General features: G+C 43.3%; 1 protein-coding gene across 4 annotated transcripts in view; it reads right to left on the bottom strand.

Annotated features, from left to right (window-relative positions):
* LOC148039659 (3-hydroxyisobutyryl-CoA hydrolase-like protein 3, mitochondrial) overlaps positions 1-25512 on the bottom strand; it is a 67160-nt gene that overhangs the window by 4290 nt on the left and 37358 nt on the right. For 3 of the 4 annotated variants that reach the window (XM_087692509.1, XM_087692516.1, XM_087692535.1), the window contains exons 6-9: positions 11179-11308; positions 10879-11057; positions 10005-10150; positions 9787-9888 (exon numbers count right to left, since the gene is read on the bottom strand). In XM_087692509.1, coding sequence (XP_087548635.1) covers positions 9787-9888; positions 10005-10150; positions 10879-11057; positions 11179-11308 — 557 coding nt within the window. The remainder of the gene's footprint in view (positions 1-9786; positions 9889-10004; positions 10151-10878; positions 11058-11178; positions 11309-25512) is intronic. The other variant, XM_087692525.1, reaches the window with a different exon arrangement.

The following is a 25512-nucleotide window of genomic DNA, read 5'->3' as shown; positions in this document are numbered from 1 at the left end:
AATTACTTAATACTAGTCTAGGGTCAATAATTGCTCAAGGACACTAGGGAGACAAATTGACCTAGCCAATTGGATAGTGGAATTATTTTTTTAGGCACTAGAATAAATATTTTCAGAATTAATATTCTCATAATTAATTTAATGAGCTGGATAATGCTAGAAAATGGGATTAGAAGGTTGCCACTTGGCAAAACTTGCCAATGCAAGTAGACATAGTTGCATCCATACGTTGTACGGTACGATCCGTACCGTACGATACGATACGTATCCGTATCCGCACGAATTTGTACGGTAAAACAAGCTGTTTCTGGCCACTACATCTGGCATGTCTCCCCGTGTTCTTGTGCATTCCATCTACGCGTTTCTCAGTCTTGTCATCTTGTGTAGCACTTTAGGGGGATGGGAAGCCTTCGATACTTCAACCCACCCTCTTTTCCAACTATGCACTTCTCCCCCATCCCCCCTTGGATTCCATCCAACTAGCAGCCCTATTTGACTATTGACCTCTCTTTGACTGTTTAACCCTTCTCTCATCTACAAAAGGTGCTCCTCTCCTCCATGCTTCCACACCAATTCAACAAGCATTTTCCATTCTCATCTCCCTCTCTTGGATCTTGAATTCATTTGTGATTCGTGAAGCTCTAGCCTCTCACTCTCTTCTCTTTCCCACACCCTATTGAGACTCAAGGCTCAAGCCTCCCTCATCCCCTCTCTCACTCTTGCTCTTTCAACTTTACCTCAAGCCTCTCCCTCTCTTTCAACCTCACTCTCCTTCTCTCTCTCTCTCTCCCTCAAGCCTCTCTATTCGACATCGACACCATGACTCTTGAGAAGCACAAGGCCTTCAATTTGCACACCATCCATATGGAGAGGGACACAAGGCAATCCAACTCCCACCATTGGGCGTGCAAGTATTGCAAGAAGTGCTATACAAGTGGAGCAACTCGACTTCTCCAACATCTTTCCAAGATGAGTGCGCAAGTTGCTCCATGCAAGGAAATCCCTCAAAACATCGTAGATGAGATTCTCGCCAAGATGAGAGGGGGATCCATAAGAGGAGGAACTCATGTATTGGCACCAAATCCTATGCCTACTAATGAGGAAACATCAAATACGGGCGTATCTTCAACCGATGTAGAAAAGGCCTCCACCATTGGTGGTAGGGGCTCCACATCCACATATGGCTCTGGCAAAAGACACAGTGGAGAGTCATGCGGCATTGAAGAGGTAATCCTCTCTCTCTCTCTCAAGCGCCCAGTTAGGTGCATGAATCAGTTGCCTTTCTTAGAGAAAGGCAACGACTTGCAGACATTGAAATTGCACGCACAGTGATTGAGTGCAATCTTACATTCAATGTTCTAAAGCAAGAGCAATGGAAGATGGTAAAAGCCATTGCCAATGTGGGTCCATGTGAAGGATGGACCGGTGTCACATACAACAACATGAGGACGAAAAAGATTGATGAAGAGAAGAAGAGGATTGATAGAGCCCTTAATCATTCGAGTTGTATGGATAAAATATGGTTGCTCCATTCTCACCGATGAGATGGAGTGATCATAAGAAATGAGGTATCATCAACATACTAGTCTCATGTCCACTCGACACTTACTTTTTGTGGGCCATACACACCGACAAGAGGGGGAGGAAAACAATGGGCACATTCATCTCCACCACATTCGGCAAGCTACTATTGAGGTATACATTGCCTTTTAAATTTGTTTCACTTTCTTTCATTATAATTTATGCATACCTATCTATCTCTCTAATATCTATCTCAATTCTCTTTCCCCCAAAAACCTCTCTCTCTTGAAAGACTCAACTCTCTCTTTCTCTCTCTAACCTCCAAGTATTGTTACTTGTAACTTGTGGTTTTAGGTGAGCCCCTCGAATGTGGTGCAAGTTGTTACCTACAATGCATCGAATTGTCGATGCATGGGCTGTCTGCTTAAGGCGGAGTTTCCCTCAATTGTATGGACTCCACGTGCAAGTCATTGTTTGGACTCGCTCATAGAGGACATTGGGAAGCTCAAGTGGGTGAACAGGGTGGTCCACAAAGCTACATCAATTGTCACCTTCTTCATGGTAAAAGTAAAGGGGCTTGCGATTATCATGAGCATAGCATACTCGAGTTGAAGAAGCCTTCTTGGACCTAGTTTTCTTACATGTGATTGTTACTCGAGCGCCTTTATAAGATGTGGCCCACCTTGCGCCAGACAGTGATGTCCACTCTATGAAATGAGTGGGATGAGCATGAGACAAAGGAGGCCAAAGCAATGCAGTGCTTGTGCCTTAATGAGCCGTTTTGGCAGAAAGTCTATACCATTGTCATTGTCGTGACTCCCTTTTATAGGGTGTTACTTATGAGTGATTGCAAGGGGTCCACCATGGGCCTTCTTGTCTACTTCTTTAGAGCGGCATTGGTGGAGGCACGTGCTTGCATAGTAATCACAAAGACACAACATGCATATGTTTTAGAAATAGCAGAGAGGAGATGGACATGGATGCATAAGCACATCCATGGCTTTGCCACATTGGTACATCTGGCCTACAAGTCATCAGCGATCGTGGATGACAGAGAGCTCCGTTCGGACCAGCTTGATTATTTAACTCGTATGGTCCCTATAGATGATCATAATGCAGTGCTAAAGGGGCTAGGATACTATGTGGATTAGAGAGGGCATGCGGCTTTTTTTTCTTCCACTTGTTGAAGGAGAGAGTCACTTGTGAAGCCTTTATTTTGGTGGCAAAACTTTGAATACGCATTGGAGACCCTTCAACCCTTAGCCATGAGAGTCCTTGCTCAAGATTGCTCTTTGAATGCATGTAAGAGAAACTAGAGTCCGTATTCTCTCATTCACACAAAGATTTGCAATCGGCTTGGTTCATGATAGTTAGAGCAGCTAGTCTATTGCCACACTAGCTTACACATGATCAAGGCTATGATGAGCAAGGGTAGTCCAAAGTAGGTAAACACCTAACCATAAAATTTAAAATTTGTTGTTTTAAACTTTAAAATTTATATACTTTACTATTTTGACTTTAGCATTTACAATCTTATGTACATTGTGTAGGTAAATGTTGATACATTCAAGTTGACAGGCAACACTCTTTCGAGTGTGCATCAAGAGATGGATGAGAAGAAGATGATCTTTGTAGAGCTCTATAGGGAGCTTATAGTAGCATATACTCGTGACACTCGTAGTTGGTATATACTCATGGGCGAGGAGTTCAACTAGGTGATAGTAGGGGCATGGTCATTCAGCACCCTTCGACATCGAGGGGTGGTTGGAGTGGCTTGCAGACATATGTAAGGTGAGGCTCTAGTAGCTCCCATCCCGTGCCTCATGATGATATCCCCCCCTTGCCTACACAATCGGTGCCTAGGGAGCCATCATTTGATGATGATGGTAACTTCATCAGTGAGGATGAGTATGAGAGTATCTCATCATCTGACGCCAACGAGTCATCTTCAGACTCTCTTGATGAGCACTTAGATGGTTTTGATGATCATCATAGTGATACCTCATCATAGTCTATAGATTCATAGGTTTCTCTCTTTTTTGTATCTACTATCATTGTATCCACATGCCACTACAATCCATTATCCATGTATGTACTAGTCTTTAGACTCTAGTTGTACAATGTGTCGCATGTCTATCATTTAATGATTTATAGTTTTTTTTAATCAAGTTTTTTTTGTACTAATATCGTACCGTACCTTATAAAATCATATGGTACCATTTAGTACAGTATTTTATTGTATCGTACTATATTGTACCTTTCATACCTGATAACTATGCAAGTGGGAAAGATGTTTTTGAGGCTGGAGAGAGAGAGAGAGAGAGAGAGGGGGGGGGCCATTACATCCTTGTGCAAGTTGAGAGAGATCGAGAGAAGGCTGCCATAGCTACTATAACAGTTAACAGACCATTTCCCAACAAGAGACCCTCCAAGAGCTGGTGACATACGCTAAAGAGACTACAACATTAGGAGACAACAGTTTGAGGCTGTTTTAGCAAAACAACATTGTGTTCAGTCTATTCCATTAGTGGGGACAACTTTCATGGTTGTCTAGACAAGGCAGCAACTGATTTTTTCCATTTTCTCGCGATGGAAGTTTGAAATCTCTCTTTGACATTCTCTCTCATCATACAGCCATTTCTCAACTCTCCTCAACATTTTTTAGCAATTGAGTCATCAGAGCTGGAGATATTGAAAAATCTTTATTATAAACCCTAATTTACAGCAAAAATTAGAGTTTCTGTCACGAGGACGTGAAAATTTGATGCTTTGCTTATGTTTAATTGACATTTGATTAAAGGATTAATCAAATGTGCAATTACAAGATGCACATGTGTTGCACATGTGAGATGCAAGCTACTTTTTTTACAATTGAAGGCCCAAGGACCCTGTGAAAAAAATAGGTGTCAAAGACAAAAGTTGTAACAAGTTATACTTGTTAAATTCTAGGTGAATTTTGGTGTCAGTTTGCCCCTAGGACCATTAATTGGCCATTAAGTGTCAGTGGTGACACTAGAGACTAGGCATTAATTAATGGATTAATGCTTGTCCAAGGGTCAATTAATGCATGGGACCACTTTGGGTTGCAAATGGCCCAGTCAATTAATTTTTGGATAGACAAGGTCAAATTTCTGGGCATGGATTAAGGGCTGAATTAATTTTCAGAATTAATTAATTTTGAAAATTAATTAAATGGATGGAAATTGCTGAAAATGGATTAAGAAAGCTGCCACTTGGCAAAACTTTCCCATGCAAGTGGGGGAAAGGCTAAATAGGGCTGAAGGGAGAGAGAAATCTCATTTTTTCATTTTGAAGCTGTTGAAAAGAGATGTTGGACTGTTGCTGCCAGCTTTTGGGGTCATTTCCCAGCCATTGGAGACCATTTTGGTGATGGAGATTGCATATTCTTGACCTTGGGAAGCTGGCAATTGCTGTTGATGCACTTTCTCTTGAAGATCACATCTCTGATGCTCCTATTGTTGTTGATGCATCCGTTTGGGGTTGGTACAGCAGGGCAGCAACTGATTTTGATCAGTTCTTCGCGACAAATCTCAAAATTTCCTCTCTTTACAGCATTCTCTCATCTCCTTCAGCCTATGCTCAGCCATTCTCAGCAATTCTCAGCCATTCGGAGGAGATCTCAGCCATTTTTGGTGGGCTGATCTGTAATTTCTGCAGAAAACCCTAATTTACAGCAGAAATTAGGGTTTAGCAGCCACCTTGGGATCCGTGCCAAAGATTGAAGGCTCAAGGGACTGAAATCAACAACTGATAATTGAAGATTATCAAGGGATTTCAGGAGCCAGCCCATCCCAAATTGATTTGGGGTAGCATTTGGCCAGCCAAGGGTCAAATTGGAGAAGTCTTGGGTGAATCAAGGGGCAAATGACCCAAAAGGCTTGCTGGTCATTTATGACAGCAAGAGCAATTGCTTAGCAGGAGGAGATTGAAGAATCTCAAGTTGTACTCCTTCCAATTGAATGAAAGCTAAAGAAATACCGGAAGGGCCGCCAATTTCGGGGCCAACAGGGTGTCTACTGTCCAAGAATGTTATGGTAAAGTGTGCATTTCAGTTTGTGTGCATGTTACTTAAATCACGTTACTTAAATTCTAACAGGTGAATTTAAAGAATTTCAGGGAGATTCAAGAGGCCAACCAGGCAATGTCAATTAGCGCAGGGGATCAAAGAATCTCAGTTGTATTCCATCCATTTGCAATAAAAGCTAAAGAAATACTGTAAGGGGCACCAGTTTTGAGACCAACAGGCTGTCCATTGTCCAAGATTAAAGTGGTAAAGTGTACATTTCAATTTATGTGAATCAATTACTTACTGTAATTAGTGTTAAATCAAGTTAGTACCACCCTATCCGAGAGGGAAGGCTGGTTTCATGATTCCATTGCTAAGATACCATCAAATCCCTTGACTTGGTGGGCCCGAGGCACCTAATTGCAAGTCAGAAGCTTTGCTCTAGAGCTGAAATTGTATTCAACCGAGCATTACAGCAAGAATGTCTTTCTCCTTCTTGGACTTGTCATCCTTCTTCTTCTTCTTGTCTTTCCCCTTCTTTGTCTTTAGAACTTTGATCCGTAACAGAATTGCTCCTCTTGGTTCAATACCATATGAATCAATTTCTCCCACCTGATGATATCTATATACCCTAAGACAATCAAAGAAAAGTAGAAACTACAATACTAGGAGGCAGCTCTAGCAATAGAGTCATTGCCATTTCTTCAAAAGAGATAACCTTGCCAACACTTAGAATCTCCATCTACAGCTGTTGGAGACAATTGATGTGATCCCTCATAGACATGGACTTGTTCGGGCCCAAAGTCAATGTGCAGTCCAACAAAACACCCATACTCCAAGGAAACAGCGCAAAAATAACTCTTCAACCATCTCATCATCAAAGGTACCAACATATCCTTAGATTAGCTGCTTCCAAGGACATCTGACCTAACCAACAACCACAAACCTTATTCCAAACATGAGATTCTTAAGGGGGGGGAGAATAAAAGCCATCAACTCCCACTACCATCTTGTATGTGTTGCCCTTGCCCTCTTGTCTTTCTAGTAGCATCCCATACCAACATGTGACAGTGAAGAGAGCCTATCAAGCTAGGCCATCACAATCCATAACCTCTATTAGTTTTGTGCATGTGCTGCAAGCAGCAACACACATTGGAGAGTAGGAAGAGGCTCTAACACCAATGTAACACCCCACTTTGTAAGATCCATCCTACACACATGAATGATACAAACCATATAAGCACATAAAGAGCATGAAGAAATGGACATCGTGCTCACCTACAAGCCATAAAGCCAATTCAAGCTCACCCTCTGGCCTAGGAACCACACACGTGTCCTAAATTTTAGGACATGTTCACACCCAGTGACCTTAGTGGCTAATGCTACAAGCACCCATCCATGATGTCCAAGGACATGATAGCACCCTTGTTCAATTCAACATGCATTCATGTTGATTGACAACAACAAATGACACATACCTCAACCATGACAGATCTCTAGGTGTTGAGGATGGGACAAAACTTGATGATCATGCAAAGTTTGAAACTCATGTTGATGAGACAGCACTCAAGGATGCTAATAAAACTTTCAAGTATTTGAATGGATTGTTCATGAATATGGAATGAAATAGAGATTGAGGTAGATGATGAGATTGAGGATGAGGAGATCAGCTTCATGACTTTAGTAAAGAGCCTAACGATATAGAGGCATAGAAATGTATTATTGTCATGAGATTTTAAGGCAAATATCAAAGTACATTCCTTCCATCCAGCCCGCACCTTGGATGTATGTGTTGATCGACCTTGATAAAGGTAGCAAACCCAATATGTCATAGTGGGATTCAAGGATGACCTAGGATCCGAGAGATACAAGCACCTACCCACCACATGAATTACATGGGTGAGCACAGTGTTTGCTCTAGTGGTAGACCCTTTGATAGGCAACGCAAACATAGGCTTATAATGTTTGATTCAGGCAGTAGGTCATTTGTCACAAGGCAATAACATGTGACTTTTGCAAGGAACCTACATGGTTATTTTTGGTTTTTTCTTTTTAGCTATGCATGTGGCTTTTGTAAGCTACCGAGACGGCCTCTTGTACATCTCATTATCCTTTAATTTAGCAACCTTTGTGTGTGTGTGTGTGTGTGTGTGGGGGGGGGGGGGGGGGGGCGGGGGGGGGGGGGAGAGAGAGAGAGAGAGAGAGAAATAGACAAAGAGAGAACGAGAGTCATATTAACGTTTATTGAAGGTCAAAATAACCTACGAAACCAAAATGGTGATTACAACTAATCCATGGTATCTCATCATGGACAAAACAAATAAACAAGAAAATAGACTCGTGCATGTGTACAAGTGAGCAAAGATCAGTATGGTTCATAGGGACCACATTTATTGATCTGTGGGACAAACCCCGCTTTACAATAGACACTTGCATGGCTACCATCGAAGGATGGATGACCCCGTCTCTTCTTGTTGGGCCATGATGCATACATAGTTGCCAAGGGTTTTTGAAACAAGAGATATAAAACACATTTCATAGATCTCATACGAGTTTCCTAAAACACTAGAAACAAGTTTCATTCAAGATGGAAGAAAACTGTCATCAAACTTTATATATATAGAATATATCCCATGTAATTTATCATAATTCATGATCCTATACAATGCAATGAGAGATTCAACATAGCATCAATACATACATGCATTATGGTCAATTATTCATTACAATATTAGCTTTAATTAATGAAGAAGCCATCAATATATACATGCATCATAGACAACAACTCAAGAAAAATTCTTTCAATCAATATCAATGTCCATGTTAGTATGTCAAATAAACCCATGACAAATGTTGATTCCAAAAGGTTAAACATATTTTTTAGGGTAGGGTTTTTTTTTTTGGAAATTAAAAATAGTTATTTCACAGGTTTCTGAAACGACTAGGTATGAAACGAGTTTCCTAACCTTATGAAACCAGTTTCTTGGCAACTTTGGATACATAGAAGTAAGAAACACCCCAAATTGCCTATCAAAGGTGCTTGAAACTCCAAAACATCTTGGGAAATCCCCAAAAAAAATTCCTCGGGGAAAATATTTCCCCTCATTTAAAACCCCGCCACATTGCATTTCCCCGTGGATCTGAAACATTTCCCATGGCCTTTCCCTCTTCAACTGGGATTTGCAATGCCAAATCAATTTATGGAAATAAACATGGGTTTAGGCTATGGTAGGCTTATACCTTGTTATCCCTTTAAGACAGCCAAGTTTTTGCTTTTCCTCCCTTAGAATGTCCCTCCCTTAAACTCCTTACACATTTCTCTCTCTTTCCCTCTCCTCTCCCACTCCTTTATGATGTGGCATTCCTATTTTCTCTTCTTAGCACTTGCTGTTTCTATTTCTGCTACCATTTTTGTTTGAGAGTTTCCCTCAACTATGCCATGATGACATGGTCTATGTTATACCCTTTATATCTACTGTATAGATATTACCTTTTATTTTTCAAAGTTTGATTATTGTATACATGCTTTGTAACAAACTAGTTTAACATCTAGAGCCTAGGGGCAATGAGGCTAGGGCCATTTTAGGGTTTCCCAGCTATAAAGGGGACCCATTGCACTCTTTATGGGTTAGCTTGGATTATTGGATAATTGATCTCTTGTATGCTCCTTGAGAGTTATGCTAGTCTTGGCTTGATTCCTTAATGGATGTTAAACTTGTGTGGGAGCCGATATCCCTTGTCGAAAGGACTATTATGGCCTCTTCGCTGAGTTCACTCAGCTAGAATACCTTAATTTATTCCATGTTCAGAGTCCTCTTGCAAAGATTCTGCACCAGAGGTGTCCTTCCATTTGCATCTCCCTCAGCATCCTGACACCTTACTCTTGACAAAGGCAACCCTCCAACAGGTATACTGTCTGCAACTTACCTGGCTGATATGGTCTGAAACTTGGCTGTGCCTTCCAGAAAGGTGAAAATGAGAGAGATGTTCATTGTATCTGAACATGATAAGTTTCAAGTGATATGCTTCTTCGTAAGTGTGAAATAAAGACACTACATATACAAAAATGGACCAAGGCACAACAACATGGAAAAGACCTTGAACCCACCAAAGTTGTTGATATAGTTCTGTAAAGATATAGCATCAACTTCAAAAGGTTTGAACATATCTGATGCATGAAAACATTTTCAACCACATGCACAAAACCAGATACACAACCTCCAGGTCACATAGCTCACCTGATCCTTATCAACTACTACTGCACGTACACCTTCGACAAAATCATCTCGAAGAGAAGTCCGTAATGCCAAGCGGTATTCTGCTCTCATCACTCCTTCAATCTGCTGACCAAGAAAATCATATATTCAACCAGCCGTCATACCATACTTAATCCAGCACAGAAAAGCATTTGTAATTTTTGTGTTTCCTTGGCAACTTAAAACATGAGATGCTTAGCTGTATGATCAACAGTTGCCTTTTCCAACTCATTCTCGGGACAAGATGCTGCAGCTGCAACAGAGCTGAAATGTTTTCGAGTGACACAGAGACTGAATGGTGCACCTTTTCTTATACCAGCTAGGGCTCCTCCAGACCATTCTGCCACTAGACATGGTAGCCAGAAAGTTATAATATAGCTTATTAACTTCCCAAAGCTATGGTAAATGAATTTCTTTTTAATCAAATAGCCTCATTTTATAGCAAGTCATAAAACTGGGGGGAGAGAGAGAGAGAGGAAACGAAATGATGTGGTTACACATCATCTCAGGAGAGAGAGAGCTATCTGGTAGTATGATGACATCATCTCAGGAGAGACACAATGATGAATGGCTTAACAAAACTGAGCAGGACCATCAAGCTGAGTTCTTGCAAATTTGATTTTTTCAGACCAAGTATACAAGATTCTTATGTAAGGAAATGTTCAAGAAGTCAAACATCCTATCAAGTAATGACATCAGTTTTCAGACTGAAATCCTTGTTCAAAAGACTTGAGTGAGAAATACAATGGTATCAACCAAAAAGATAAGACAACTAGGTATCACGAATAGACAATTGAACCAAATTACCAGCATGCACCCCTGAAAGGACTCAAAAGCACATGCTTGGAACCAAAAAGGATCCATGTGTAGAGATGAAAATGAATGCAATAGATATGCCCTTCAATGTTTCTCTTCGTCGAATGTATCCATCCCAATTGGCAATATCTATCACTAAATAAAGCCTATATGTAATGAAACAGATGAATATGTCTTCCCTTTCAGGACTGAGATGTATCACATTTTAGAAATTTTCCTGTAGCACCAGAAAAATTAGCTCGAGCATCAGAAATTTACCTGCAGCATCAGAAGATTGGTCTTGCTGTTTCAATGCCTCTATACATTCTACTACACTTTTCCCATCTCCAAAGCAGGTGGTAATTGCAGGTAATAACTTTTCAAATGAAGCTTCTTTGTCTGGTTTCTTGGAAAATTGTGATAGCACCGATTTAACATCTTGGTCTACATCGTGTGAACTTTCAGATTCACAAAAAAAGAATATGAGTTCATTAACAAAGTTGTGTATCTATAAAGAAGTTATGCAAGCTTTAGCTAAGGTGTTTTTTAAACATAATAAAAAGCAAGGTTGGGCCTTACAACTTTTGCTGGAGCAAAGCTTCCTTTAATAACTGTAACTTTTCTGATGGCACAAAGTGTGTTCCAAGCCCAGAGTAGAGCGCATCAGCAGGATTATTTATTCTAGCTCCAGATAACGCAAGGTAAGAACCTATATTCAAGCATTGATGGAAATTATAGCCAGCACAGATCAGCACATAAGTATGAGACAACACTGGAATATCAAAAAGAGAAAACCTAGTTTACTTTGCTTTAAAGGTCAAACTGAACAGCCATGAATGTATAAAGATATGATACATCTGAATCAAAACTCCTGCACTAATAGAAGAAACTATTTTGTGACCCAAACAAGTAACACAGCAATCATAGTTTCCATTGTCTCCCTTAACAGATGTGAATATTCAACGGCTTCAAAGTGGAAGTGCAAAGTTAGTCCATTCATGGCATACAAAAGACATCAAAATGCAATACCATAGACATCACACAAGCTGGAAATATAACACAAGCTAAGAACTGTAAATCTTATTTCTCAACTAATGGTCATATATATCAAATTAACATGGGACATACAGAGTCACTGCCCAAGCAGTCCAGTCCAATCTTAGAATTAGTTTCAGCACAATCAGGGTTGTCAGGTATGAAAGATACGATACGGTACGGTATGATAAAATATGGTACTAATTGGTACCTTATGATTTTATAAGGTACGGTACAATATTAGTATGAAAAAAAAAACAAAAACTTAGTTATTTTGGATTATAGATAATAGAACACATGTTTAGAGCTAAAATAACAGTGTCACTTGAGTTAATAGGATGAATACATGAGGATAACAAGGAAAAACCTCATGCACAACGTGCGCAATGCACTACTAGAAGACAGATGGGAGTGTATATGTAGTGCATCAAAGAACAAAGCAAAGTTTAGGGTGGATGGACAAACAAGCTCTTCATTCTTGTGTGTGTGTGTGTGTGTGTGTGTGTGTGTGAGACGAGAGAGAGAGAGAGAGAGAGAGAGAGAGGAAGGGGAGGAGGGATGCTCTTGGAATTGCATACTCATCTTGGAAGTTGGGGGAGAGAGAGAGAGAGAGAGAGAGAGAGAGAGAGAGAGAGAGAGAGAGAGTTGGAATTGATAATAAACGTAAGGCTTAGGAGTTGGGAGATAATGTATGGTCCAGTCTTCAGAGGCCAAAAATAGCTTGTTTTTTGGTACGAAATGGTACGGATACGTACCATACGGTACAGTACAAACCGTACGGAACGAATTAGTCTGTACATAGTACGAATGCAACTATGAGCACAATTATACAAGCAGCTGCAAGTTGTAGATCAACCATGCTAAACCCCCATCCCTGGCCAGCTTAGGTCTTTATCCAGTCCTCAGTCACACTGACAAACAAACCTACCGTGATATGCTAAAACCATGAATTGGAACATCACACAGTCCAGACATAGTAATTACTAACTCCTGTCCTCTTTGTGTTCATGGTGATATGGACTTCTGGTCCACATGGTTGATGGATGGTGCGGATAAGGATTATGTTACATTCATGACTGCTAAATTAAAATATAGTAGCTAAAAGGTCTTTTCAGCCAAATCCATAATACTGGCTGCTCAGTGTTTATCCATGTCCTTTTAATTTTTAGCTGCTATAACTGAACACAAGCATGCATATAGGGTGGCTTAAATATGTTTCTAATCTATCCAGCTATGCGAAAGATGGCAGTAGAAGAGGAACATTCGAGTTAGAAGAAAAGATGAAGGCAATGAAAAGAGAACTCAGCTGAATACTAGATGAAAGCTATTAAATGATCAGCCCCTCCACATGCTACAATGTGTAACTATAGTGAGGGCACTAGAAGTGAGATGGCAAGAAGTGATAATGACCAACTGATAGGTGTGCCAATAACTAGGCAACAAACCCTTTAAAAACCTTAAACATACTCTTGGGTGGCATAACCATAAAGAAACCTAAAAAATACTCTCAAGTGGCACCTTGGGCCAAAAAGATGGACATGGCCCAAAAATAGGGACAAAGGACAATAATGCCAAAAGTAACCAAAATGAGTGGACCCAAATAGAGCTCCTCATGGCCCTCATTGCCACAGTGGAAAGCTCACAACCAAGAGATGATCCTAAACACTAACTCAAGATGTCCCTCACTAACTCAATGTGGGGCTCACAACCAAGAGAAGACCATTACCACTAACAAGCTAGACCCCCATCGCAAGAGTTGAAATTCCATTCCAACATGCCACACCATCTAGTGTGGGTGAGTGTGCCTAGGGTCTCAAGTCCAAGTGTGGTGATCACACATGAACCCTTTAAGGCTCCTCAACCCACACAAATAAACCCCTCAGGAATCCTTAACTCACCTGTCTTTAAGGGCACATTCTCACTACAAGACCCTCAACCACCCTACCATTAGTGTGTGTTCACACCTAGTAACCTAACGGTCACTAGGTGTGTTCACAACAAGTGTCATTGGTCAATGCCCAATGCGAGGAGTGCCATCCTAGATGTCCAAAAATCCGGAGTATGAATGATTGTTGTCCCCCACAATATATCCTCAAAGGATGAAGTCAAGGAAGTAACTCTAAGAAGAACAAACCAACTCCCTATTAAGAGTCATTTCCTAGATGCAGCCATGTCAGCAGTGCCATGTGGCAGCAGCCGGACTGCAGCTGCATCAATCGGCTGCATTTAAGAATTTATCAGTCGGCTGCATTTAATGCTTAAATGCTTAAATGCAGCCAACCTGGTCATTGATGGGCATTACTTTCAGCCTATAAATAGGCTGAGTTTCCAGCAGTCTTTGTGCATGGTCTCTAACAGATTTCAGCCTGCTGACTATGGAGATTGCTCTTGGGGCTAACGGAGATCAAGATCCTTGAGGTGGAGACATACACAGATATTTTCTCTACACCCGTGTATAATTCTGCATCCTTGTGTATAATTCTGCATCCTTATACGGCATTCTTCACTGCAGATTTTCTGTTTTTCACTCTCTCTTTCTCTCTCTCTCTCCTCTCTCTGTTCACTCTTTGTCACAGTCATTTGCTTCCGCATTGCTTCACTCTGACATGGCATCAGAGCATTGAAGGACTGACCTAGGGTGGACCTATCTAAAGAGGAGTTTTCAGCACGACACAAGGTTGTATTTTCAGCATTCAAGTGCGAGCAGGTGGGCTGTGCATTAGAACAAGGCTGAGGCGAGCGTGGCGTGCAAGAAAAAAGAAGATTTGCTAAAGTTGCTGCTGTTTTTGCTGTTTGAGAAGGAAGAAGGCTGCGTTTTTGGCCTTCAAGGGCAGATTTTACCTTTTCATCGCCTCCAGCGGCGGGTGAAGAAGGAATGGGATAAGCGCACATCAGCCCTAGCAAGCTGTATTTTCACAGTCAGAGGGGGTTTCTTTTTGTGTTTTGTGTAGGCATTGTAGGTGAAGATGTCTTCTAAGGCCGAGACAGAGTTTCAGGCGATCATGGACCAAAAGGTGTCCATCCTATCGACTCTTCCTTCAAATCAAAAGCTCGATGGTGAGAACTATCGCATCTAGTGGGTCATGCTGCTTGCCATATTGGAGTCTTATGATTTGGCAAAGCTAGTTATGGAGGCTATCAATCGTCCTTCGCGAGACGAGTCCAAACTCTCTTCCAATGAGAAGGCAGAGTTGGCAAAGGCTCAAGCACATTGGGATAAACTCAATGCTCGCATTCACTCGTTTTTCTCTCTCTCATGTACTACAGCTGTTATCTCTCATATAGAGCATTTGACGTTGGCTAGGGAGATATGGCTGGAGTTGGATTAGATGTATAATCGTATGACCGTCGTGAAGCGAGTTTCTTTGGAAGTGCAAATGAGGACTATGAGTGTCAACAAGTCATCATCCATGCGAGAGCATATCAACAAGCTAAGGCAGCTCCAGATGCAGGTTCAAAAAGCACGAAAGGTGATCACTTCTGACGACATGGCGATAACTCTCCTTTCACAGTTATCGCCTCGCTTCAGTGGTTTTTATTCCGCATTGATTGCTTCAAGGCAATCTGAGACTCTTCGGTTGGAAGAGTTGGTTCCTATGGTCTTGGACCAAGTATCAAAAGATAATGTACCAGCGAGATAGTAGGGTTTGTGGGGAGAAACACGGAGTGAATGCGCCAAACATGGAGAAGAGAAGAGAAGAGAGAATAAACTCTGATGAATGGAATGATGAAGTTCTCAATCATGGAGTGAACGTGATACAAAGGAACAAGGGTGTCGTAGCACAAGGAAGATGATGAAGACAGCCACGAACCACGAACCACGAACCGCAATGTCCTCCTGAAGGGATGTGAGGGCAGTGGAGAGGTTGAAGAGAAAAGGTGACAAACTGAATGAATCAACCGTAAAGCTGCAGAAACGCAAAAACGCAAACTGCGGGTGAAGGGTGAAGGGTTTCTCAACACCCCCTCTTAGGCCCAAAAAGAGGAAGAAGAGAAGAGTAAAGTGGAGATGGAATGCTACATGCTGAAGAATGCCCATGTAGCAAATGCCGCTTGGACAGTGTCCCTCATGGGAAAATTGTTCACTTGCCCAAGCGCCCTAGTATAAAGATGATGAAAACATGCAATGCATAGGAGAAATGTCGGACTCTGTGTGGTGCCAAGAACCATAAGGATATGCTCGTACTCAATCTCGAGAGTTGGCTCCATGCTGACCAAGTGACCAAGGCAAGAAGAAGAGGAGGAAGAAGATGTAGAGGATCCCTAAGATCAAAGATTTCCACCTGAAAGGTAACCTGTAGGAAAGAACAGTAGACAGAGTGAATTGGAAAACCTGAAACTCAACCTCGCAAGAAAAGCTACTAGCTCCGTGCATCCATGCAAGAAGGAATACGAAGGCCTCATCACCAAGTCACAGTTGAACCTCCAAGGCCTCAATCTAGGTAGATCCTCAAGATCCTAACTATCAATAGGTGAGATGACCGTTGAAAGGAAGCCACCCATCCAAGGATAGAAGAAGAAGATACAAGGCCTCTGCCAGGGTGTGCGAAGGATTGAGCGGGGGCTGGGAACCCCGTTTGAAACTAGAGGAATAGGAGTCCCCTCTGATGTCGCAGTAGATGTAGATGCCCTCTCGGAGGGCAAAGAAAGATCATCCCCCTCTAAGATAGATAGGGAATCCAAAAACTCATGGATCACAAACTTCGAAATGTCTAAGGATGAAGGAACTACTGCTGGTCGTGCCAAAGAAGATATCTAGGGTGGTGATGAACTCCCAGAGGTGGCCTCTCAAACCTGAGTAGCGTGGGTGAAGGGTAGGGCTCAGACTAAGCAATGAGTGGGCAACAGTTGCTGCTTCTCAATGGAGTAGACCGAAAAGCCAAAGAAGAGGAAGGAGTGGAGCAGCCACTGTCTCCCGAAGGAGCGGACTGACGAGGAGACAGTATAAAACAATCATTGTCTCTCAATGGAGCAGATTACAGAACCACGGGCTGTGGTAGCCACTGTACCCGAAAATAGGTGGAAGAAGACTGTCGCTGGCATTGCAACAATCTCCAAGAGGTTGTAGCACCAATCGATCCTCCATGTGCTCGAAAGAACTTAGTGCACATCGGATGCATCTTATTGCCTTGAGCATAGTACTCTAATAGCCGATGTAGAATGATCTCTGTGGCCCAGAAAGGAGAGGTGGCACAAGGAGTGCCTGGTGGAAGATGCATACTCTGAGAGGGAGTGGGGAGCAAAGGTCGAAGTCAGCAAGCATCAGTGGTATATTCGGTGATGCCACGGTAGGAGCACCCAATAGTCTGGTCATCTGTTGGTAAAAAAGCCATGGGTACCAGTGTGCCTTGCTAAAGAAGGAAGAGGTGGAAGAGGTCAGCCACAAACCACGAACCGTAATGTCCGTCTCAAGGGGTATGAGAGCAATGTAAAGCACAAACCGCAATGTCCGCCGCAAGGGGTGGGAGGGTAGTGGAAGGGCTAGAAGTGAGCTGCCAGTGGGAGGAGGATGCTACCAGCAGTAAGAGGTTGCAACTAGTAGAAAAACGCATGTGAGGAGAGAGAAAGACTAAAAAAGCAGGTGAGAAGAAAGAAAGACTAAAAACGCAGGTCAGGAGAGAGAGCGACTAAAAACGCAGGAAAAACCAACAGTAGCAGTTAACATACTAAAATCAGCTCTGAACAGTGTGTAATAGGTTGGAAACAGGCGCCAGACTGTTGTAAACAGCAATGGTCAACTTGGACCGCAATGTCCGAGACCGAGGTGTGGGCAGCAAGTTGAAATACCTGAAATCTCCAAAAACGAGATTGTTTTCTGAATGGAGAGTGATCAGCAACAGTCGCTTTGCTGTAAGCAGCTGCAAACTGCAAGTGGAAGGTTGGAAACAGGCGCCAGATTGTAGATGGCAGCAAGGGACAGCTGAGACTACGATGTTCTCCACGAAAGGTGTGTGGGCAGCAAGCTAAAAACACCTGAAACCTTAAAAAACGAGATTTTGTTGCAGCGGAAGAAGAAGAGTAGCGGATGCCAAAAACCTATCACCAGTCTTTGCCGTCACTGGAGTGCAGGGTCTTTGCCACTATTTGAGCAGATCCAGCTCTGATACCATGTCAAAAGATGGCATACCAACGAGACAGTTGGGTTTGCGGGGAGGAACACGGAGTGAACTCAGCAAACATGGAGAAGAGAAGAGAAGAGAGAATAAACTCTGATGAATGGAATGATGAAGTTATGAATAATGGAGTGAATATGATACAAGGGAACAAGGGTGTCGTAGCACAAGGAAGATAATGAAGGTAGCCACGAACCACGAACCGCAATGTTCTCCTGAAGGGGTGTGAGGGTAGTGGAGAGGTTGAAGAGAAGAGGTGACGGACTAAATGAATCAGCCCTAAAGAATGAGTGAGAGAGTGGCTTATAAATAGGCACAGTCAGTCTAGAGTGGCGCCCCTTTTTGGGGCTGCAAACCCTAAATGTAGAAACGCAAAAACACGAACTGTAGGTGAAGGATGAAGGTTTTCTCAACACCAAGAGAAGCAACTGAAAGGAACCAATGCTTCGAAATTTGAAATCCTCTCAGAAAAAGGGAAAGGACCAAAAGAAGAAGAAGGAAGACAAATCTAAGAAGGACAAAGACAAGGAGTCTACTTGTCACATTTGTGGAAAAACAGGTCATTGGAAGAAGGATTGCCTCGACAAGGAGAAGAAGGAGAAATCTTCAAAGGATTCCGGAATGGTGGCTGCTCTCTTATCAGCTACTTTCCTTCATTTAGAGGTGGTTTTAGGATTCGATCCTGCCGGCTTATGATGCTACATTGACTGCCCCATTTAGTCGGGAGTGGATTGTTGACAATGGTGCCTCTAGGCACATGACTTCTTTTTCAGCATGTGTTACTCATTTGCATCCTTCTCATGGTCAAATTCTTGTTGGAGATAGTTCGTCTATTCCTATTCAAGGATGGGGCAACATGCATCTTATTCCACATGGGCGTGGTGGTGCCCATGCATCTAAGGTACTTTATGTGCAGGCTCTAGGGTATCATCTTCTTGAGGTGCACAAGATTTGTGCCCTCAGCCTCTTGGTTGAATTTAATGTGGATTCTTTTCGGATTCTTGATCGAGGATCAAGAGCAGTTATTTCTTCGAATTATGAGGAGAATGGAGTCTACAAGTTGCATTCTTCTTTTGCCTTGACTTCTCTTCTTCTTACCTCCCAAACTCAATCCGCCGAGCTTTGGCATGCTCGGTTTGGTCACCCCAATTATGAATACCTTTAGAAGGCATCTAAGGACCAATTTATTTGAGGTTTGCCAGATATTATGGTGAGTCAACAGCCTTGTGTATCCTGCATCCGTGGGAAGCAAACTCGTGAAGTTGTTCCCAGCAAGGCTTTGAGGCTGTCTTCAGCACCCTTGGAGCTTGTTCCCACCGATCTTTGTGGACCGATGAGGACGGAATCCCTTCGAGGGAGTTTGTATTTCATGCTCATTGTAGATGATTACAGCAGGATGACATGGACCTATTTCTTGAAGCTGAAGTCGAAGGCTTTCTCCAACTTTAAGAAATTGATTGCTCTTTGAGGAGAACAGATCAGGGCGGAAGCTAAAGACCTTACGATCGAATAAGGGCGGTGAATTTGTTTCTAATGAGTTTGCTTGGTTTTGTGCAGATTGTGGCATACATACACCAAGAGTTTGCCAATACAAACACCCCTCACGAGAATGGCATTTTGGAGTTGAAGAATTGCAATGTGATCGAGATGGCCTGCACCATGATGGAACATCATCAGACACCTCAGTATCTATGGGCTAAGGCTGTGGCTACTTCAGTTCACATCCTTAATCGTTTCCCTACTTCCCCTATTGCTGGTATGACTCCTTTTGAGGTGTAGTGTGGATCAAAGCCCGATGTTTCTTATTTCAAGGTTTTTGGGTATGATGCTTGTGTTCACATCCCGAAGACACAGCGTGACAAATTTGAAGTTGCTTCTAGAAGACAGGCATTTGTGGACTATAGCTCGCAAACTCAAGGCTACCGATTGTATGATCCTGTTAAAAGCGAGATGTCTACATGAGCCGTGATGTTCGATTCGTGGAGATTCCAACCCTAGAGGGGGATGAGGATCACCCTGTACTTGGAAATCCCGGTGATAGCTAGGCCCCAGTGCCTATTCCTCTGGATCCTGTGTCTCTTGAGGACTCTTCTTCAGATGAGGAGCCTACTATCCAGCCACCAGATTCATTGATTGGTCCTCCATTGACGGTGGACCTTCTAGAAACTTCAGCAGATGGAGAGCCCCGAGGCAAGATTTGGCCGCCTCCTCGTTGGACCCGTGACACACTGCGAGATTCAAGGATCGAGGGGGTCCCTTAGGAGTGGCAACTGCAAGATGGACTGCAGGCGAAGGAGATCACGGCAGCACCAGGCACGTACTATGGAGCTTGTTTGCTCTAACTATTGTTCAATATCCCGTGTTGTGCAGGATAGAGAGTCTACATCAATGAAGGAGGCTTTACAGTTTGATCATTGGCGGAAAGCCATGGAAGCCGAGTTGGAGGCTATTGAGCGGAATGGCACTTGGTACCTTGTGCCTCATCCCTCTCTGTAATACCCCCATGCTTCCCCATAGGAACTTCCCCCCCCCCCCCCCCCCCTTAATGGGAAAAAAAAATTTATTAAGTTTAGTTCAAATTTTTTTATCCCCCTCTCTCTCCCCGCTGACAGCACGTCGGGGAGAGAGAGAGAGGAAGTGATGTGATAGTAATGGGAGGCATGCAGCCGCCCCAGGTGGGAGGGGTGACGGCCATGCCCACCTCCTCCCCCTCCTATAAAAGGAGCTCCCTCCCCCTCCCTCGGCTACAAACACAGCGCCCCCCCCCCCTTCCCTGCTTCATCACCTTCCCCTTCCGTTGCGGCAGTTGCGCGGCCCCCTGGGGCCTCCGTCAGTAGACTCCCCCCCCCCCCCCCCCGGGCTTCCGTCAGTATGCCCCCCCAACTCCGCGGTGGACAGCAGCGCCACCCTGGGAGACTTCCGGCAGCAATCTCCCCCCCCCCCTCCTCGTTTCATCTGAAACCCCCCCCCCCCCTTTCCCGTGAACAGAAGAGAAAGAGAGGGAGAGAGAGAGAGAGAGAAGAGAGAAGAAGAAGAAGGAGAAGAAGGGGTAGAAGGAGAGAAGAGAAGGAGAGAGAGAGATTAGGGGAAGAAGAGAAAAGAAGGAGAAGAGGAAGGAGAGAGAGAGAGAGGAGAAGAGAAGGAGAGGGAGAGAGAGTAGGAGAAGAAGAAGAGAAGGAGAAGAAGAGAAAAAGGAAGTAGAAGAAGAAGAGGTAGAAGAAGAGAAGAGAGAAGGAGAAGAGGGAAAGAAGAAGGAGAGGAAGAAGAGAGGGAGAGAAGAGAAGGAGAGGGAGAGAGAGGAGAAGAAGAGAAGAAGGAGAGAGAGAAGGAGAAGAAGAGAAGAAGAAGGAGAGGGAGAGAGAAGAGAAGAAGAGAAGAAGAGGGAGAGAAGGAGGTGAAGACAAGAAGAGAAGGAGAGAGAGAGAGAGTAGGAGAAGAAGAGAAAAGAAGAAGAGGAAGGAGAGAGAGAGAGAGGAGAAGAGAAGGAGAGGGAGAGAGAGTAGGAGAAGAAGAGAAGAAGAAGAAGAAGAAGAAGAGAGAGAGTAGGAGGAGAGAGAAAAGAAGAAGAAGAGGGAGAGAGAGAGAAGAGAAGAAAAGTAGAGAGAGAGAGAGAGAGAGAGAGAGAGTTGGTGAGAGGTGAAGGTTCGAGGAGCCACACTCAAGCCACCCCCTCATCGGCGAAGGACCCCTTCCCACGACTTTTCTTTCCCGAGCCGGTCATCTTGAAGGCCGTTAAGGTCCGGACTATCCAGACTCCGCGTACAAATGGCTCCCAAAAAGAAAGTTGCGGGAAGCGTAGGTGCCAAAGCTACCATTGGTACCAGTAATGCGGGAGAGGCGAGCGGAGTGACCAACACCACAAATGCCCCTACGATCACGAATCAAACCCAAGTTCTTTAGATATCCTAAGCTCTATAATTAATTCTGTATTATGTCTCGTGGAAGAAATGAAGGGGTTAGCTACATGCATGGAACAGGAACAAGCCTTAGGACTTTTTGTTTACTCTAAGCGCTAGGTTGCAAGCATGAAATGATAGAGTATGGAGTTCGCATAAGTTTATATGCATGGAATGATAGCTTTTACACACATAGAATGATAAGGTTTTCGCATTATTTCACATAAAATAATAGCTTTTAAACCAATTCAATGCATGAATAATCATTTAGAATTCATGCTTCACAATCATGATTAAAAGAAACACATGAAATGTTAGTTTCCGTTCGTAAGATGCAATTGCGTCAATGGATAAAAACCTAGACTTTCATATATGCAAGTCACATGTGATCCGGTGCATTAGGAATAAGTATTCGTTGCCAGAGTTAAAGGTCGTTTAGGATGTACAAATATACTAAACGCACCATGTGCAAGATGGGTAAGGATGATTGGAAAACTCTACATAGTACCACTCTAAGGGAGATGAAAGGGACACATGCATCAGATGAGGAATCTTGCGTTGCCAAGTGTATTAACTGAACTTAGTTAGAACTGGAAGAATAAAAGACCCTTGATTGGGTGGCGAGTAAAGGTATATCTGTTGCCTTGGTTGATCAGTTAATGCTTTGAGTTAGGGTTAAGATACCGTAAGGTAAAGCCCAAGGGAAAGAGCAAGTTAAAATAAGTTAACTTACCAAGAACATTTGCTTGCTTGATCTTGTTTGAGATTATTAGAATCTCGCCAAGTCGCAAACGATCCAGGATCGGATGCTGGGAGCATCCGGGAAAAAGGTCTAAGATTAGATGCTGGGAGCATCCGGAAAAAAGGAATCACACCTTAGCAGTTGGTCGTACAAATGGCCTCCGAAATGTTTGTGATTGTACACTTAGGTACATTATTTAATCTCCTTTGCTCAAGGAACTAAATCAAGGAAAAACACTTAATGCTTCAAGTTAAAGGCCTGGAGGGAGAGGCAGGAACAGTTACCTCCGACTATCTGCCTGGCCCTATCCAAGGGGGGTGTTAGCCACGCTGGGTATACGGACCTAGCCTACCGCGAGAGGTCTCTCCGTGGGTGCTGCTTGGAGCAGGAGGACGCTTGGGTGCCAGGGGAGGCTCTAGCTGTAAATCCCTTGCCTCTGGGTCCCGCACAAGAGGCCGACGTGACTCGAGATGGGATTTCGAGGCCCGTGTACTAGTCAACGGACGGAACTTGGAGCAGCAATCCTATAGATTGCTAGGATAGCCTTCGGGCAAGATATTGGATGTACTCCAGGATTATGATAAATAAATAACAGATATTGGAGAAAAAGGAATTTGCTTGACATTGTTTTTGTGTCAGTGCCTAAGTTACGTGAAGAAACCAGTGATTAAATTAATTAATTAAGGAAGCTGCTTTTGCATGTCAAACGTAATGTGGTAGGTTATTAGATAACTAAAGCAAACTGAGAAAAGTGCAGTGAACGTGACTTGGGTCCATCCTACGGAAGGGTGGTCCCGGTTAGCTGGGAACTTTTCTCAAAAGACGAGACAACGAAACTATGAAGACCTAGCATCAGTAGGGTTAAAAATCCCGATTTATGATGTTTTAGGGAAAAGAAATGGGACTATGCCTTATAGCAGAGAGGTTGAGCTTCGCATCCCTCTCATTTCCCATTCTCCATGAACCAAGTGCAGCATGAATCCGCTTCGACTCTGTTGTTCCTACGCAAAGTGGTTCATCTGGAGCTCAACGCTAGCTTCTTCCTAGAGACTTTGCTGATAGGAAAGGAACCCTGACTTCAGGTCGATCCAAAGTGGGAACGGTCGGACACTTCCGCTCGGGGCAGGCTCGGGAAGACCTGGATCGCAAACCCTGTGACATTCCTTGCGAGTGCCAGGCGGCGCTTTCTAGACTCTCCTCCCAATGGGTTGCTAAGACGTGTCCTCGAAGCGGACGAGCGGACACGTTACACTCTCATAAGAAAGTGATTGGTGTCAAATGGGTCTTCAAGACCAAGTACCATAGTGATGGCTCTTTGGACAAGAACAAGACTCGCCTTGTTGTTGAAGATTTTGCACAGCGCCTAGGTGTTGATTTCCATAATACTTTTGCCCCTACTGCTCGCATGGTAACTATTCGTGCTATTCTTGCCTTGGCTGGTCATAGGAGATAGCCTATTTTTCAGTTGGATGTGAAGTCGGCCTTCTTGGATAGTGATTTGAAGGAGGAGATCTATGTAGGGTAGCCTCCTAGCTTTGGTTTCTCAAATGGGAAGGTTTACAAGTTGAAGAAGGCCTTGTATGGCCTGAAGCAGGCTCTATGTGCTTGGAACAAGAAGATTGATTCATTTCTCCAAGCCAAATTGGAATACTAGCACTCTAGGGCCAATCCGCAGCTTTATGTGTACACTTCCAAGGGTGGTCATGTGTTGTTTGTTTTGTATGTTGATGACTTGATTGTTACAGGTGATCATGCCCAAAAGGTCAAAGAGACAACCCTCCATAAAAAGTTCGAGATGACAGATTTAGGACTTCTCCATTTCTTTTGGGGCCATGAGATTTATTAGTCTCAGAGGGGGATTTTCATCTCTCAACAGAGATATGTACAGGAGCTCTTGGTGACTTTTGAGACGGAGGATTCTTTGAGATGGAGGATTGTCACTCCATTTCTACTTCTATAGATCCGAACTAGAAGGCCACTTCACACTCAACTTCTCCTTTAGCGAACGCTACCCGCTACCATCAACTAATTGGATCATTGATTTGACTTCTCAACACATGGGTTGATCTATATTTTGTTGTAGGTCTCTTGGCTAGGTTCATAAGTGCACCTCAACAAGTGCATTGGCAAGTTGCTCAGAGGATACTTCAGTTTCAAAGGGAAACCTCTGACCTCGAGGTTTCCTATCCAGCAAGTACACGTGCTTCTAATCTTGTTCTTGCATGTTGGAGTGATTCGAATTGGGCTGGCGACGTGGATCAAAGGCGGTCTACTACAGGCTATTGTTTTACCTTGGGTGTTGGTGCTATTTCTTGGAGTAGCAAGAAGCAGCCCACGATAGCCCTATCTTCGACTGAGGTAGAGTATTGCGTTGCATCTTCTACCACATGTGAGACTGTGTGGCTTCGACGGTTGTTGGAGCTTGACTGCCCCCAGACTTGTCCTACTATTTTGCAGTGCGACAATCAGAGTACCATTGCCTTGGCATAGAATCCCATATTCCATGCTTGGATGAAGCACATAGAGATCTAGTATCACTTCATCAGGGAGAAGCTTCTGGATGAGACAATTGATGTGGCATACTGTAAGACCAAAGACAATCTTGCAGATTTGTTTACGAAGGCACTTCCCCAGGCTTTACTTCACCAACACTCCAAATCCCTCTGTCTATTGCCTTGTCCATGATCTAAGAGGGGGTGTTAAGAGTCATTTCCTGGACGCAGTCACATCAGCAGTGCCACATGGCAAGCTGCCACGTGGCAGCAGTTGGACCAACTACATCAGTCGGCTGGTCGTTTATGGGCATTACTTTCAGCCTATAAATAGGCTGAGTTTCCAGCAATCTTTGTGTGTTGTCTCTGACAGATTTCAGCCTGCTGACTGCGGAGATTGCTTTCAGGGCTGACAAAGATCGAGATCCTTGAGGTGGAGACATATGCAAATATTTTCTCTGCACCCATGTATAATTCTGCATCCTTATACAGCATTCTTCACTGCAGATTTTCTGTGTTTCACTGTCTCTTTCTCTCTCTCTCTTCTCTCTCCATTCACTCTTTGTCGTCACAGTCATTCGCTTCCGCATTGCTTCACTCTGACACTCCCATGTTGTCTCTAATGATTAGTACTT

The sequence above is a fragment of the Lygodium microphyllum genome, chromosome 2 (assembly GCF_053477565.2).
Source record: "Lygodium microphyllum isolate KBCC chromosome 2, Lygodium_microphyllum_v1.1.10, whole genome shotgun sequence".
NCBI lineage: Eukaryota > Viridiplantae > Streptophyta > Polypodiopsida > Schizaeales > Lygodiaceae > Lygodium > Lygodium microphyllum.
This window is presented reverse-complemented; position numbering and strand designations above follow the sequence as displayed.